The 18,569-nt window shown below is 39.7% G+C and overlaps 1 protein-coding gene across 1 annotated transcript in view; it reads left to right on the forward strand.

Annotated features, from left to right (window-relative positions):
• Window positions 1-8,893, forward strand: part of pmepa1 (prostate transmembrane protein, androgen induced 1) — a 41,029-nt gene extending 32,136 nt beyond the window's left edge. The window contains exon 5 of the mRNA XM_018678241.2: window positions 117-8,893. Coding sequence (XP_018533757.1) covers window positions 117-429 — 313 coding nt within the window. The 3' untranslated portion in view covers window positions 430-8,893. The remainder of the gene's footprint in view (window positions 1-116) is intronic.
• Window positions 8,894-18,569: the final 9,676 nt, after the last annotated feature.

Consider the following 18,569-nt stretch of genomic DNA (forward strand, 5'->3'; position numbering starts at 1 on the left):
GTCACTTGCAGTGTACATATTCATAGATTCACTATTACCTGCAGGAATAATAATGATAATAATAATAACAATTTTGCTCCCATCTGTCCTATTTATCCTTGTTGTTCTGCTTTCAGTCTGCAGGCTCCTCCTCCAAGTGTCCATTCAGGCATCAGTGTGTTAGAAGCCCAGGAGGCCTTGTCCCGGCAGCAGAAGCAGGGCTCTCGAGTAGAGGGAGCTCCCCCAACCTACAGCGAGGTGATCGGGCACTACTACCACCCGACGTCCCTGAATTCCAGCCACAACCATCGGACTGTATCATCCTCACAAGCGCCCCCGTCCTCGCTCATACACGGTCTGCTCCGACCTCCGCCTCAGCAGCAAGGAAGTGTGGACAACAGGAATGCAAGGAATACAAAGGAGAAGTCCCAGAAGCCCCAGCAGGTGTGACAGTACTGCTTCCTCTTTCCTAGCCTGCGGGAAAAACCGGGATTATGTCTCACCGCTTGGGAAACAGTCAGAAGCCGACAAGGAACAACCTGGTCGATGGTAAAAATCCACTCTGAATGGTTTAAGCTGGTTAGTTGTAGTTGTAGCTGACGCGGTTTCCCCTCTTCATGGATCGGGCTAGGACTGAGAAGCAGCAGCACACGCCGGCTTCTCGTTAGGTAAGAACACCTAGAAACCACATCACTCCTGCAGAGCACAGTCGCAGGAGAACATCTGGTACTTCCTGCTCCACAGCTTCCTACTTCCTGTCTGAGAGGCACTTCAGATGAACCCATGATGATGATGTCAGAGAAGGAGGTCAAAGGGTGGAGAGGGGAAAGGTGGCTACAGACGCCTCCCTCCTCCCTTAACAACTCCACCTCATCCCTCCTCTATCAGACTGATCGAACTAGTCTTCATTCATTATAAATATTTACTTGTTCTGTTTGTTTCTATAGAACTTTTTGTTTGTTTGTTCGTCTACTTCGCGCTTACAAGAAGATTTCTATTCAGGCAAATGGCGAAATGTGGCAGTCATCTTTTTAGGAGTCATCAGGTTTTAGGATTTGTTTTGTTTTCTAGTGATAATCCCCCGCTCGCTGCTTTGACTCCGTTTAGCTCTGTTCACAACTGCACAGTCCAACGTTGGCAGCGACTCCTGCACCAGGCTTTAGCTGTATCACTGAGACATGTTAGCACACAAGAATATTTCCAGAAAGAGTTTAGATGTAGTTAGCATTTATCTTAAACTAGCTTACCAGTTGTAGCACAGTGCTAAAAGTCCTTGAGCTAAACGTTCTGCCTTATATCGACCAACCGATGCAGGAGTTGTCGCTGAAATTTTTTTATTTTTTATGTTACGTTTCCTGAAGAAGGTTTGCACAAAGTTCAAGACTGTTCACCACAGAAAAAGAAAAAAAATCGCAATATGATTGATAAGAGAGAAAATAGAGAAAGTAGGGGTATTTTTCTAAACTAGATGGATTCTTATCAGTAAAGACTTTTTTCTGTTTGTTTTTATATGTTGTCTAGTTTTAGAAAAAAGAAACAAACATCTGTAATCTGTTGGGGTGCCAACTTTCACGTTGAACATTTTGCTACATACATGTTGGCATGTATATACGTTACATATGGAGTATATATACACACATGTATGCAAACTGAGAGCGGACTTAAAAAGCACGAATTTAGAGTTATTTATATAATTGCTGAAAAGAATTGCACTATTTTTTAGTATGCGCAGATGGAACGTGTGAGAGAGACTTTTATTGTGAAGGAGCTCTGTCTATTGAGGCGTAAATACAAAGAGAGAGTCCTGAAACCACAGGGGACTTAAAGGGTCGGACCACATCAGTGCACAGCGGCCAGTATCATCAGAACATATCATGGGGAGATTCTGACTTTGGTCCAGCGGACTCGGACCAACCATTACTGTACCATTGATGTTTAAAAAAAAAAAAAAAAAAAAGTCCCTGGTTTATGCAAATGTCCGAGTCCCGCAAGCCAACCACAAGTCAGCATCCATCCTGATGGGCCCAATCAGAAACTCTGTTCGTAGCTTTCTCTCTCTCTCACCCTATTGGCCGAATCGTTAGCCAATCCCAAAGCAGGCTGTCACTACCTCGACCAAACAAGTCAAGCACATACGAGTTTGCTTCACGTTAATCAGATAAACAGATGTCTGAACCAATCAAGACAATGTGTAATGTAACAGTAGAGAAGAGTAAAGTAGATTAGGATGTAGTAGATTTAGCTTTTAATCCTGTTGCGTGTAATTTTTATTTGAATGTCAAGAGTTTTTGTTCACCGGGTGAGAGGAGAGCGGGAACCTAGCAGATCCAGTGACACCTAACGTCCCCTTTGTAGTGCACTACTCAGGAAGGAAGCCAGGTCGCCCTACAGGCCCAAAATGTGTGATACACTGACTGTGCACTGCTGTGGCCACACACAAACACACAAGATCAACATGTCTGGTCACACACCTGCAGATTAATCTCTCCTGCCTTTTCAACAAACAAAAACAGTCTCCTGTGGTGAGTTTCTCTCTCTTGCAGGCATCTCTGAGCACTTTACTGCACCAGGAAAGAGACAACAATCTTCTGTCAGCCAGCGTCGGCCAGGATGAAACTTTAAAACTACAGTCGAACCTTTACATTTTCTAGATTTAGCTCTCCAACCTTTAGAGCCACACTTTTAAAAGATGCAAAGACTTGTGCTCCAAAACTTAAACTGTATAACTTGTAATGCTTATGATCAGGGCTGGGTGTTTTCTGGAGGTTTTTCAGAACTACTACCAATAAAACACCTTACTTTAAGAATCAAATACTTCACTTTGAGAAATATAAATGGCTTTTTCTTCACCCTGCCGTTAAATATGCACAATATGTACAAGAACTTTAGCTAAATAAAATACAGTCTACAGTTGGAAAAATCAGGAACTAGCGTATTGATGCATTGAAGTTCAATACCTAAAAACCAACCCTTTGAAAGATTAGTCACCTTGTGTCCTTTCAAAAACAATTTGGTCTATTTCATATTTCTATTTTACCTCTTGCTGTATGTTTCAGTTTTGGAATAGAACTCTTTGTGTTGAATACAGCACAAGATGGGTTGTCGCAAACTAGACACGCTGAAGTGTTGAAAAGTGACACGAGTGTTAATAGCAACTCGTCTTGTGTGATCTCTTTAAGAGTGTGGTAATAAAGGTAAAACGATTGTTAGCTAACTAAAGTAAAAGATTAGAGTAAATAGACATTTCTAGTTTTTCTCTTTTAAGTTGCTGCTTTTAAAAGTGTTCACTTTGACCAACACTCTTTTAACCCTGTGGTCTGACCAGTTATTCTGGATTTATATTGATGTGAAGGCACCACAGGCAGACCCCAAATGAAGCCAGCGCCCTCTAGTGTCCAGTCTTTATGCAACAGCGCCCTCCACAGGGACCAAACCGAACTGCAGCCAAAACTCCTGAAGCTTAACTTTGGAGCCTGAGGAGAGAGGAGCGTTAAAGGCCAAAAAAAAAAAAAAAAAGATGTTTATAATCTGATATGGTGAATATTGAATTCCTTTGTCTTCTCTTTCATTTTGAACTCACAGATGTCTGTGGCTGAATGTACAGACTGCCAGTTTCTGTCACATTTGAGACACAGAACTGAGCATCAGTTTTTCAAAACAATAAATCCCTTTAGATCTTTGGAAACTCCAGATGGTCATTAATCAACACCTGCTGCCATTTTGAAGATATTTCCAGAATCCTCAGAGTCCCTTAAACATTTGGACAAAAAAAGTATAATAGCTGCATAATAATAAAAAAAAAAAGGTGTGACTCTGTATCCTGAGCTGAAAGAGGCATGTCTCTGTACAACCAGAACAATGTAAAAACATACTTAAATGTATATAGTTTTTGTTATATTTCTCTATATTCATATTCTTTTCCATATTTTAATCACATAATCAACAGTTAAACATTTTTATTTTTCTTGTAATTTAAAAAACAAGCAAGGACATATTTCTGATAATCTGGTTTAGGAAAAAGAGTCACATCTTTGGAAGCAAATCATTTTTATTGTACAGCTGTTGGATTTTTTTTTTTTATCCAGACATGTAGAGGAGTCTTTGGGGAGGCTGTAAATACCTTTAAAACAGCTGTAAGTGTTTTTAGATTGTCAGGGTGGTACAGGTCTGATGTTGTCATGTCTGTCTAAACAGGAAATTAGTTCATACATTTTTTCTATTTAAAGAGACATGAGTATGTTAGATTATCCTGCAAGAAAAGCATACTGTTAGAACAACACTTTAACTCCTGTGATGTGAAAGACGACAAAAAGTTAAGACAAATAATCAAAAGCCATTTCTGTATGATTCACCTTCCCTCTGTCTTATTTACTGTCTCTCTTTCTCCTTTGCTCCTGTGCTGCACTGCCATGTTCGCATTTTTATATTTAATGACAAGCACTTGAAGAAGAAAAAAAATCATGATCTAAAGAAATTAATCTCTTGACCCAAAGGAGTGATGATTGGATCAATCAAAGTATGAATCACCTTTCACCTTGTTATGAGATTATGAGCCTGGTCCTAAAGCAAATTTAGCTAACTTATTTACCTTTCGTTTTACCTTTCCTCTCCCTTCCTTTCTCTCCCCAACTGTGATACTTGTACTTGGACCAGGCAGTTTCCTTTTTTAAAACGGTTTGGTTTCCCTGCTCTGGAGGGTTTGCAGCGGGTATGAGAAGGCTGGACGGGCTCTGATCAGGGCTTCACTGTAGAAACTAATGATATTAATAATAATTTACCTGTAGTTGAGTTGAAGAGAAATAAAATAGTGTAGGACCAATCTCTCGATTCAGGGAAACCTGCGCTGGCTGATGATACAAAAAAAAAAAAAGACAGGATGAGAGGAAGGGAAACTCCTAAAGTGGCTCGGTGGAAACACAAAACACACATTTACTCACACAGATAATAATGCACCACACTGCCTACACAAACACACTGGTATGTTTACATGCAGAGAGATGAGAGCAGCTGTCCCATGGTTCAATGAGTTTCTACCTTTCTTTAACCACTGTTGATGAAAGGATAGGTGTTACCCTTTCTTCATTCATAGTCACATGCCCATATGTTTGTTGGAAGAGTTACCGGTGGCTGTAATCATTCCTCCTCCAAGCCATACTGGTTGTGAAGAGATTCCCATGTAGCATAATTAAACTTTAAGATACTCGGGAGAAAATCCACAGTCCTTATTCTGTGTAAAAAAAAAAACAAAAACATTCTGACAGGAAAAGTTCCACATGTTGGGAAACACACTCTCTTTCTTGCTGAGAGATAGATGAGAAGACTGACACCTCTCTCATCCTGCAGGGTAAATATGAAGCTACCACCAGCAGCCAGTTAACTCTTAAACAACCATTAACAAGTGAGCTTTAGAGATGCTGGTCGGTGAGTTTTGTTATCTTTTCGTGCAGAGCCAGACTAGCTGTCTCCCCCTGTTTCCAGTCTTTGTGCTAAGCTAAGTTAGCACTCTGGCTGTAGCTTCCTATTTTGCATACAGACACGAGAGTGGTATCAATCTGATCATCTAACTCTCAGCAAGAAAGCTAATTAACATGTCTCCCAAAATGTCGAACTTATCCACTGAACATAGACTCTTGAGAACCAGTGGTGAAGGACAGTGTGGCTTTCTTTCTCATTTTTGAAGATTCCTGATTGTGTTGCTTGACTCTTCAAACCAACATATCTGCATGTGAGAATTATGTTAAGAATGACTTGAAAAAAATCCAAACTTTGCTTTAAAGTTCAGTTCGAGTCAGCTGACCCAAATCCACATAAACATATGAAACCAATCAGAGCTTAAATCTCTAAAAATCTGTCTAGACCGGTGATAATCTCTGTCTGTTTGAACTGGTCACATGTTTCTCTTTGCTTTAAGCCAGCGTGAAGACAGTGTAAGTGTCAGTTAGTTAGCATATTAGCTTATACAGCTACAGTGCTTTTGTAAAGTCAGTGGTCGACGTCTCTTCCCAGAGCGATGTCAGTGTGCTGTTAATGTACACCGACTTGCCCTGGGAAAGACCTCCAGCTGTCTAGACAAAAACTAAACACACACACACACACACACACACACACACACACACACACAGAGCAGACTAAATAAACTAACCTAAGAACCAGACCTTCCACACACACACACAGGTGCATTTTCATTCATTCACGTTCATGTTTCTCTCTTATTGTGGACCACACAGGATAGCAAAAACATTTATCTCACACACAGACACACACACACACACCTGCCTCCCCCTCCCCCCTCTTCCTGTCTGAATGAGCTCTACCTGTTCCCTAGAGATGCCTGCTCGTCCAATGACAGAGCTCCTTCTCAGACCGGCCCTCGCTGCCATTGGCCGGCTGTCTTTCGGTCTCCCTGGTAACGTTCGTCGTTTATTATTGTTGCTATGTCGTTACAAGTGTGCCTGCCTGTGCTGAGACGGGCAAAAATGTGAGTGGCTAGTTTTGGGCTGTCAATCATCCCAGGCCACGCCTCCTTACTGTCTCACATGATGATGATAATGATGATGATGATGATTGGATGATGATGATGAGATTGAGGATAATGATGATGAAGATGTTTTTGATAGTGATGCCGCAGAGAGCGTTGCAATACACCTACTATTTGCCTTTTTGATAATATTAGTCATATTTTAACGTAGTGTGCTAAATGTAAGTTTTTTTTATTGTTGTTGTTGTTATTGTTGTTTATTCACTTGAGAACAAAAAAAGGTCATTTTATTATCAATCCACTGATCACAAAAAAGTTTTTTTTTTCCCCACTTGTAAAACCAACTTTGAGAGTGTAAAACTACCTAACACACAAAAAGCTGCAGATCACTGGGGGAGGACATGTAAATACAAGAAAATGTACTTCTGCTTTTAAGTGCCCTTTCCAGTTTAAAGTGTGCGTGTTAGTGTGTGCAGCTGTTTGAAGAGTGTGACTCATCGGGGGATAAAAGCAACAAATCCCCTGCATTTTTACGTACATCACCTGAGAACAGCTCATATTTAGGCTAGCTAGATTTGTGCAAACTGCCGCTGTACACTCACTTGATCATTTTGGAGCACATTTTTGCTCACGCACTTACAAGTTCAAGTATACTTCTTTGTGCATATACAAACATCAAGTCCCTGGTAACCCAGTCCACTACACCCCTAATCATCATCACGTCTCCTCGCCCGGCCCAGCGTCTACATGTGTGCCTTCTGGTTGCCGGTGTTCAGCGGAGACCTCATCTGTCTGTAAAATGCATTGCAGTGCAATGAACCCCTCAAATACTCTGTTACTGTTGTCTTTTGACACTTAGACACTGGACAGCACCAACACGTACAAGAAAAATATGACTGTGACATGGCCATGATATGTGGAAGCCCATTCACACCAGGAAAAAAATGAACAAAAATCAAGAAGAAGGAAGTGTGCATTGCTCAACATTTATGTTGTCATGACAACTGAGCAACAGCTCCACGTGCTGAAGAAGATCATGTGATACAATTGAAAGCTACAGAACAATTACTGAGTGAAACTTGTTTTAGATTGTTTTTAGTTTTAAAATCTGATGTTGTCTTTTATGTGGCGTGAATGGGCTTCCATAATCATGGAAAAAGATGTCAAATACAACAAATTTTGCTTGCTAGGTACTCATGCTGCATTCCAGAGACATCAGAAAGAAAGTTATTTTACTTCTGACATTTAATGGAACGCAACATGTGAAACACGTTTTCATTTCTGTTCCTCTAAACACACACAACAGTCTAGTTTTCTGTCCACAGCATCATTAAAGACATTTCCAAAGAAGGAATCATCCTAAACAAACAAAAAAAAAAAAAAAAAAAAAAAACCTAACAAGAGTCACACCTAACTTTTCTGTTATTTTTATTTTCTGGACAAACATTTTGCTTTACAGGCGCCTTTTTCCAGTTTCTGTAACTCTCTTGTAAGTATTTTAAGTACACAGTAACACATACTAGTACCAGTTTGAAAGACAAAAAAAAACATTGTACCCTTAACACTTGCTGATAGTGAACTGGAGAAAGGCGAAGTATGAAGCAAACTGTTTTCCCTTTTTGTGTTTTTGCTCATTCTGCATCGTTGTGTTCTCCTCTGCTCGCTCTGCTCTTGAATCAGCGTCGCGTTGGCGCCTTTCCTCTGACAATGTTGAAGAAAAAGATACAAAAACACTCTCTTTTGGTTGCAGTATGTATGTGTGCGTATTTAAACAAGCCTCGATATCTTAACAGGACACGACGCTCGTCCGCCACAGTGACTATTGTAGAAGTCTTCCACCTGTCGTTGAGTTTTTATCCTGCAAGCATGTAAAAAAATGTGGGACTTGTACAATAGATCAGTTTGCTCTGGTCTGGATTCCTACATCTGCATCTGGTCCGGGAGTTTTAACAGACAATAATGTGATTTTGTCCAGAAAAATATTCAAGAAATCATCAGCGGTGTCAGGACCAGATGTCAGATAAGAAGCGTAGGAACCCTGATCTGTTCTTGTAGAAAAACGATGGATTTCCCTGAATTTAAATTTAGCACCAGGCTCATGAATCTTCCTTTGAAGTACAACATGAACACAGTGCTGAAGAAAATTTAGGGTTTAAATTCAGTCTGTTATTTGTCACAGCATGGCTCACACAGTTATATAGAGGCCTACTTATTCTCAATGATAATAATTGCTTATTTGTGTATTAAAAACAGTTTATTTTAATTTATATTGGATGGTCTACGTGTTGCCGGGTTTGTTATGTTGTTATTTTCTTCTATGTTTGTTACAAACAGAAGACAATGGTTTATCGTTGTTGTCACAGAACATGGTATGAATCGGACACATTTCAGTTAGCCTTCGATTTAAAAAATGAATAAAAAGGTTTTATAAATACATCTGTCTGTCTCCTCTTATTTATTTGTTGAGTTGTGTCATTTCAGTATGCTGAATTGTTTGTGGCATGGATTTAACAACATGCTGGAAACTTTCATTAGAGATTTGGATAGCATCATAGAGTTGATGCAGATTTGTCAGCTGCACATTCAAGCTCTGATTCTCCTGCTCATGTCCCACAGATGCTCTGTTCGATTTATTGTCAATGGCAAATGGATTACATTTAACATAGAGTTTTCTACCTCAAGTGCTCTTTGACATATGGACAAGAGGAGCTGGGGCTCAAACCAGCTGTAAGTGGATGACCCACTCAGCCTTCTGAGCTTGAGCTGCTTACATCAACTTAATATTCTCATACGAGTATTTTCACCCTCAGACTTTAAAATGAAATAAAATCATTAAGTAAATAAAATGATATAATAAAAAAGGATCTTCCTTAAGAAATTAAGCTTTGAAAAGTGACATGATGGCCTGGTCTCCTTTTGAAACGTTTATACAGTGATATGTCATGTGGCTGCACGAATACAGATGTGATTTCAACCTGCACACTCTCTCAGCGCATGATACGCCGGGCCAATCAGGAGCGAGCGTCAGCGCACTTCAGGTAGCTGAACAGGAGGGACCGCAACACCTGTAAACAAACTTTCTACCGTTCAGTTATTCTGTTTTGAACTTCTGAAAGTTATGTGTGATACCCAACAAGGTAAGTTATACTTATTCCGCCTCGTTTCCACACAGTTTCTCTTCCTGTCCGCAATTACACCTCCAGGTGTTCAACGCAAGGAAATGCATGACTTTACGGACGGATAGAAGTGCTAATTTAAACGCTAATGTTGTCAGTTTTCACGTCCACCGCCGTTTTATGTACTGTGAGGAAGTTGGTCTGCCAGGTGTGTAGCCAGTTTTGTGAAATATTTCGAAGTCGTATGAAACACTATTCACGCACTCCGTTTAAGTTACACAGCTAGCATGCTACCCGCGTTAGCTAAATACGCGGTCAAAAAAGTTAGCTAAGTCACTTTTATGCTAACTTCCGGTGGCACGGTGCATACGGTTTTCCCGAGGTCCGCTGAAAAAAAAAAAAAGATTAAACGTACTAGAGGCTAATTAATACATTACATTATCAATATATTAATTCTGGACAGAAATTAATATATTGTTAATTCTGGACAGAAATTAATATATTGGTAGTCTTAGTAGTAATTATACTACTACCCTCATCGTACACTTTATTATTTGCTTGTATTTCAGAGCCACATTCAACTCCATAGGCGTTTTTCTGTAGTCATGACCTGTGTAATGTCACGCAGCATCCAGCAGGTGGTGCTCTTTACTCAAGTCTGATTAGAAGTGAATACACGGTCACGTCTTGTGGTGGCGTGTGGTGTCCATGTCAGTTGGAAACACAGGAAACAACAGCTGTGTGTGTGTGTGTGTGTGTGTGTGTGTGTGTGTGTGACAGTTCAAACTTGAATTAATTCTGCTCATTTTTTTCACAGCAGATATTTTGACTAGTCACAGCAGGAAGAGCACAGGTGAAACTAAAAATATTAACAACAGCTCCATTGTCAGAGTGAGTCAGCATGAAGCCACAAAATAAAGTGTATCCATTAATCATATTAATATTTACACCTGTGCATTTCCTTCTGTGACTTCCCGATAGAAGCACCTGTCTCATTCCATTTATACTTACTTCACCTGCTGTAATTACAGTCAGGCTTTTTAATTTGCCAAGTTTCACATTACATAATTCTTTTCACTGCTGGTTAAGGCCAGTTTATAAAGATGACCTGCACCAGCTTTAAAAATGGAGGAAGAAAAACCCTGAAATCTAAAGTGTCAGTTGATTTCCTGGATGTGCTGTAACTTTCCATCACAGCTGAGATCATGGCAGGTCACTGACAGGTTGGTATAAGAAAATAAATTAGATTGTAACTGTGTGTTCCGTCTCCCAGATCAAATAACGTGGAAAGTAATTAGAATATGAGAATAGGAGACTAAGACTTGGAGATAAGACTTGGAGATAATAGAATAACAACCAATACTAAAAATAAAACTACAAGTAAATACACAAAGATCACAAGGGATGTGCAGGGAAGGAGCCTTATATCAGCAACTGAGCACAAGCTCACTTATCAGTAGATATAGAAATAGATACTGTGTGTATGTTTTACTTCGATGGAGGACCTTCATGTTGCCGGTCAATGATCTCCTACAGAAATTAGGATTTATGTATGTTCCTCTCTTTTCTTGAACAAACACATACGGAAAAATATCAACTGTAATACTTATTTTTTTATTTTTTCCCCCCAAAATAGAAAGACAAACAGACGAGGGTATAAGTCGAAGCTGTACAGATCTGACATTTTTGCTTGGGTCAAAATCTGAAAACCGTAAGAGACTGTGCAGAATTTTTTAAATTAATTTATTTAGTTTATTATTCAGAGGGCAGAGACATTGCAATGTGACATGATCTGTCAGGCTTCAAATGTTGCTTGTCTAGAATGATTCGAGACTTGACTCAAACTTATCTGGAATAATTTAAGACTTAACTTGGGGGCGACCCCATTGCCAAGTGGCCGGGGCACATACCGTGTGGGAACATGTGCCCTGAGCAATTGGTCCCTGGTTCAACTACCGGCTTCTGACCTTTTGCTGCATGTCGTTGACTTGCTCTCTTTTCCTTCATCTCCTGTCTCTTTCTACTGTCACTATCGAAAGTAACCACCCAAAAATAATAATAGTTAAAAAAATCTGGAATGAACTAGGGCTTGAATTAATTGAGACTTGACATTTGATGTGACAGACATGGCTTTTACTTATGTGTTATGACTTGGGACTTGATCCAACAAATTTGAAACTCAACTTTGACCTGTCCCCAGAGACTTGGAGTCAGCTCTGCTCTGTTCAGGTGAGCTGCAGCTGGGACTGGTGGGTCAGAGTGTGTCAGCTGGCAGCTGCCTGATCACTGAGTGATGATTTCCCAGCCAGATGGATCTTCAGCCAGGTATCGATCAGACTCCAATGACTCAACAGCTTCAAACTGCATTACTCTCTTTTCTCTGTGCCAGGTTTCTACGTCAGCTCTCACCTCACACTGAGGTCCCATGCACGGTTATAAAACAACTCACTCTACTATCTAGGCCTATCTGTCTGTCTCTCTACTATCACACTCTCCCTGTCTTGCCACACAGTTGGCAGCGTGCCCGTTGGATAAACACTATTTAGGCTGTTTTATGGCTCACTTGGCAGAGGAGATGAAAAGGTTGCATGAGTTACTGATGTGTCGTAAAATGAAAATGCTATGATGAATGAGGTGATGAAAAAATGTGGGTTGCTTACTGAACTGGATTCCAAAGATCATTCAGGGATCATTAGCGTGATTTTATAAAGCTACTATACTTTCCTTCCTTCTGTCCTTGTCACAGTGAGCCACTTTACTGCTGTTTCTGTTGAAGATACATTTCTGTCAGGTGTCACTACACTTTTTTTGGTGGTGCTTTCAAGGACACATTAGAACACAGACAATGTTATGCTTTTGGAAAACGATAGAAAAGAGTCTTGTGTTCTCTGATTAAGGTCTGATAGACCGAAAGCTTACAAAGTAAAGTGAAAATACTGCATGGATTCAAGTGTGCAGAGATTTTTTCTATTATTCTGGAATCGATGATGCTTCCACCACCTTTGTAGAGAACTGGTCGGATGGAGTAGTGGTCATCCTGCAAATGTTTTTGGAAAATAAAAGACAAGTTGCAGAGGTTGCACACAAAGGATAATGTGGATCTGCTTTTTCCCCCCTGTGGTCACACTCTGAATGTTTTCTTTGTGTCCTTGAACAGACCAACACATAAGCAGTTCAGTTCTTGGGATGGCAGTGTTGGTATTGGACATTTTGTACATTATATTCATGGTCCTCAGAGGATGAATTCAGTTGACTCCAAATTTCACTTTGTCCAGTACTTTGGTTTATAGCTAAATACCCACAGCTATTTGTTTATTACTAATGAGCATATATTAGCATGCTAACATGCTAAACTAGAATAGTTAAACACTAAACATTACACCTGCTTAATGTGAATATATATTAGCAGTTTTCATTGTGAGCATGCTAACGTTAGCATTTGGCTCAAAGCATAGTTGTGCCCAAGTACAGCCTCACAGAGCTGTTAGCGTGGCCGTAGGCTCTTAGTCTTGACTGTATCTCACAAAGAGAAATGTGACTGAGTGTCATTTATTTGTTCCTGGAGCAAGTGAGGGAGGAGGAAAGACTAGCTGGGGGGTAGGAGTGAAAAGGACAGAAAATGAGGAACAAGGTAATGAAAAAAGCAAGAACAAAAGACAGAAAGAAAAGAAGGGCAAAACAGCAAAAAGAATGTGAAAGGGAAGAATGAAAAATGGAAGAACAGGAGAAAAGAGGTGATTAAAGGCAGAGGGGTGGAAACTGTGATGGAAGGTTGAGTGAAGACATTGTAGTTTAGCTGTTAGCTTAGAAAGTCAGATAAAACAAGTCACTGTTTGTTAATCTGGACAAATTTTGCAGCTGTAATAGTTTAAAAGTCGCTGAACTACTTCCTCATTCATTCACCACTACACCTTTTATGAAGGACACTCAACTGTTTACAGTGAGCAGTAAAACGAGACTTCGGCCACTTATCCATCATCATAATTTTGCATCATCACAGACAGATGTAGACAACATTTTTTTTACATCTATAAAATGGGACAATTTTGCTTTGTAGGATTGTTAAAAAGGTGGTAGCAAACATGGACACTACTTTTGTCACTCCATTGTCTAAATTTTGAAGGTGTTATATAGTGAATAAATTTCACATTCAGAATTCAGACACTCAGATAAAATGTTGAAGGGTAAATCTAGTAACCTATACATTAAGTAGGCAGTGATATATGATGTTTTAGTGATGACTGGAGCCTTCTGGAAGCAGTAGGAATTTCCTCTAGAGTATCTTGAATTCATCAGTCACCAATCACTGTCCAACATCGGTCAGCATCACTGCTGACGTCCAGTGTTGCGTTAGTGTCCGACTGGACCCTCTGTGATGTCACCTCTTGCAGCTGTGTTGCCCTCTATGCAAGAACACACACACACACACACAGCTGATAAGGCCTCACCTTTAATGCTCCTGACGTCCACGTTTTGTTGCACAAGGCCTTCATGCTCTGTTTGCACCTCATCTTTGTTTCTTTGCTTTTTCCTTTGACACATTTTTGATGCAAAAAGCCAAAATGATGCATTCACAGATGTCTTATAAATAAATAATAACTCTAAGTCTTGTTTATCTTCATGATAGCTGAAGCAGCCACAGGGAGCTGCATTGTGATCAGTCTGTCTCATCTCTAATGCCACAAAACAGAGTTCAACAATGTGTAAGCAGCAGGGGAAAAGCTGTTCCTAGTATCAGTACAGAAGGTTTGTTGCACCTTCTGGTGGGAGAGTAGGGCAAATGGCTGTGGTCTAGACTAGACTGGAGGCGTCTCTGATTAGGGACCATGTCATCCATAGAAATAGCTTCAGATGGATGTCCTCAGTGCCAGTCAGCGAAGCACTGGGAGCTTCTCACCACCTGTTGCTTTGCCAACTTTCTCATCATGGTGCAGCAGGAAAGGTTGACCAAGATCCTCTGGGTCAGGTTGTAGAGCCAGTAGTGCCTCCTTGACCAGGGTGGAGGTGTTGAGCCTCCAGGACACTGAAGCTGGAGATCTGCTTCACCTCTGCTTCACTGATACAGACGGGAGTGTCTGTATCCTTCAGCTTTCAGGCTCATCTTGTTTCACTGTAAACCATTGTTTCATTGTTGCTGATGAGGCCTGTCACCATGTTGCTGTGGTCATGCAACTTGATAGTGTTTTTAGATCCGTGTGCAGATGGACAGTCATGAGTGTACAGGGAGTAGAGGCCCTGTGGGACTTCAGAGCTCAGGTCAGGATTGAAGAGGTTTGGTTCATGTCGCCAGGTTTGGTGACCTATTTGGAGAAAGATGCCATTTCTTTTTGTCCTGTGAGATCAGGCTGAGAGGACATGTCAAACTCACTCACATCTCAAATGATATTTGCAGCAGTTTGAAATATCTGAAGGTGAATGAAGGAAAAGTATGCACTCTCTATTTTCTGTCTCTGTCTAACTGGGTCACTCTGGGTGTTTTATGATTCAGTTGGAAGAGGAGATGAAAAGATTCAAGTTGATGTTTGATAAAGTTAAAATCTGTGGTTTAAATGATGTAAGTCAATCACCTGAACGGTGAGCTGATTCTAAGGGTTAACCAGGAAAAAAGGAAGCAAGGAGGTAGGGAAGGAAGAAAGGAAGTATAGAGAAAATAGGAAAAAGGTGAAATGTGAGGAATTAGAAGAAATTAGAGAAATGGAAAGATGGAAAAAATACATTCCAGTACATTTTCTTCAAACAAATACAATAAACCTTTGACCTCAAGTCTTTGCTATTAATTATATGCCTTTAATATTTAAGTGACAGCCATTGGAACAGTTCACTAACACTTAAACACTGATAACAGCTGTGGTATTCTATCAATACAGCTGATAAATAGTCCAGAGTCAGCAGTGTCACAGATATCAGCACTTGTTTTTCTTCTCAAGAAGAAGTCGTCTGCTGCCGTTCATTCATGATCACAGTGATAAACAACTTCCTCAGAGTGAGATAACGTCTCAGTACAGATGAAGAAACTCCTGTTTTAATTTCATGTCACTGTGCTGAGCAGAGTGTTTTCTTATCACTTAATCCAAGACATTTGAGGGAAGACTCAGTGATTTTTAAAACTTTATTGTCACTTGCTTGAAACTGGTTTGAAATTAATGTTAATTTAAAAAAAAAAAAAAACTTACATTCATGTCTGTCCAGACTCATAGAATATATGTAGATTATAGACTTTAAAGGAATTTAATAAAAGGTATTAAGTGTATTTTCTCATACTAGCATGTAGCATGTAAATTCTTGAGTTATGGCCAAAAACAAAATGTGTAAGTTCACAGTGACTTTAACCTTTGACCTTTGAACAACAAATTTGAATAAATCCTTGAGTCCAAGTGGATGGTTGTACTGAATATGAAGAAATTCACTCAAGGCATTCTGGGATATTGCGTTCATGTAAATGGGGAAGATGGACAACCTGAAAACATATTACCTCTGACCTTGGCTGTTGCTGGCACAGAGAGAGATTGTCACTTGCATGTCATATGGCACAAAATTTGAAAGCTACTTTTGTTTTATTTATTTTTTGGCCATATCAGGAGAGCTGGATAACAGGCTCAAAACAAAGGTTCAGTTAAAGTTGCCCATTAGATGCATGTGCTGAAAACTTAATTCATTCCTCCGGTTTCTGCGATTTTGGGCCCTTTGAAAATACACGACTGCTGACTGCCTGCACATGAGTTGTGCAAATTAAACCACAGCAGTTAGAATTTACTGATACAGCTCAAGACTTTTTCATTTTTATTAGACCTCAGTTGGCTCAAACTGGGATAACACACGAGGAAAAACCTTTTTTTTGGGCCAGTGCACATCATTGTGACCTGCAATACTGAACTTTACCACAATGCAAACATTGCCCCACAGCCCAGTACTGTTCCTGGAGGCCTGCTTTGTGTTCATTTGATGAAAGAAAAAGTGTAAAATTCACTCGTCTTTTAGCTCAGGTTCAGTCTCCTCCAGCTTCTAAAAATCATTAAAAACCTTGAAAAATAAAAAGAGGAAAGCACTGGATAAGGTGCAATGTTGAAAGGTCTTTATGGATGAACAAATAAACTGCACAGTTTAAAACATTAGCTAAGAAATGTGCAGGAAAACAGGCAGTAAAATTATGGCCCTGCATGCTTGTGAGGTAATTATTTCCTCAGATAAGAGGGCAGCTAAAAAACATGAACATTCAGATGCTGCGTGGCTGGCAGAACACGAGCAGTAAATCATTGTCTCCATGAAGAAGAATTCAGAACAGTACAATTAGACAAACAACCCTGTTACTGGCAAGAGTAGTAATACATGATGGTCTTTCCTAGTACTGTTGAAGTCACATATTGAGAGATTAACACATATTGTACAAGGTCAACACAACTGCATATCACTGTGTCTGCGATTGAATCCCGAGGACTCCACTTCCCATAATTTACTTATCACTGCTGGGACTTGTATAGAAGACAGTTTACCTCAGCACAAACAAATTACAGCATGTATTGTATTAGTAGAGTGCAACAGTGAGTTTAGAGTACACAGAGCGTGGCCATGCATATTAACCCTAACCCTTGCAGTTTTGTCTTCTTAAAATAAGTTTAGAAAAATAGTCTGTCAGTGCAGAGAGAAAATTTGAATATGTTTCCATTGCCCTATTAAATTCTTTCTTGTTGTAAAATATAGATTCTTGTTTCTAGAAACAGGTAGAAATGGAGATATTATTATTCTGCTGGCAGACTATTCTAATGTGTTTTGTGAAAGTACAACTCAATTTCAGATTCCTGCACAATCTGTTGTGCTGATTATGAATCTTTACAGGTCAAAGTGAGTTCTAATGTGCAGTTTGTGGTTTGTCTGTTGTGTTCTTAGAAGTCTTCAGAGAAAAACAACATTACAACATTAACATGGCACATAGTATATGAACACACAGGACTCGGATCACAGATAGTGTCAAAAACAAGTTAGTGATGATTAACTTCAGTATCCGTCATTATCTTCATGTCTTACACAACAGCTGCAGTGAACCACAGGACGAAAACATGTGGCCTCACACAGCCGCAGTCCAGCCAATGATGGTCTTAGGGGTTCAACCACAGAGGGTTTGTGGTAAATGTAGACTAATATAATATATTACTAATACTAATATAATGTGTGGTGTTTCTGTGTGTGTGAACTTATATTGAACACGATGGACAATAAGAGTTTTAGTAGCCTACTGTTTACAGCATTTTGTACAGCTCAAGTCCTTACTCTGAACCAGAGGAGGACTGAATGTTAAATGAAGTAATTTGAGAATGTGTGGTGGTCACACGCCAGTCACATGACACAAATTTGTAAGCTACTTTTATTTGTTTATTTTCTGAACTTTTCAGAGCACAGGATGTTAGGAGAGCTGGATAACATGCTCAAAGAAGGTTCTCCATTCATTCCACTTAAAGTTTCTTATTAGATGCAAACTTACCTACACATCAGAAAACAAAATGACTTTTAAAATTATTATTTACTTTTGGTTTGAAAAGATGACTCTGTTCTGTCTATTCTACACTAATAGCAAGGCAAAAATTGAGTCTGGTGCTGCTTCATACGCCCATCAGAGAAATGTTTTTATTGCTTATGTAACTGCCTGCATGGTCATTTTAAGAGACGCAAACATTTGTTGTCCATCCAAACACTGTGACGTTCTCCCTCGCTTTTCTCCACACAGAGAACTGATTGTCCTTCAGTCAGCCTTATCTCTTATCCTGAGCAGATTTGATCACTGTTTGTCTGCAATTATTTTTACTTAAGCAGCTGATAGCTGAACAGGATGTTTGGTATCATTTGCACTGCTGGAAAATTAAAGTCTAGTGCCCTAGCGTCATGCTTCTTTAATAAAATAACCACAACAAGGACCCCTTGAAAAATGAAACTGAATCACTGATTAGTTGAAATATCTTTTATTGTTGTCTCCCCTCTGTGGGAGCTCAAGATTACAACAAAAC

Source organism: Lates calcarifer, linkage group LG12 (genome assembly GCF_001640805.2).
Source record: "Lates calcarifer isolate ASB-BC8 linkage group LG12, TLL_Latcal_v3, whole genome shotgun sequence".
In the NCBI taxonomy this organism is placed as follows: domain Eukaryota; kingdom Metazoa; phylum Chordata; class Actinopteri; family Centropomidae; genus Lates; species Lates calcarifer.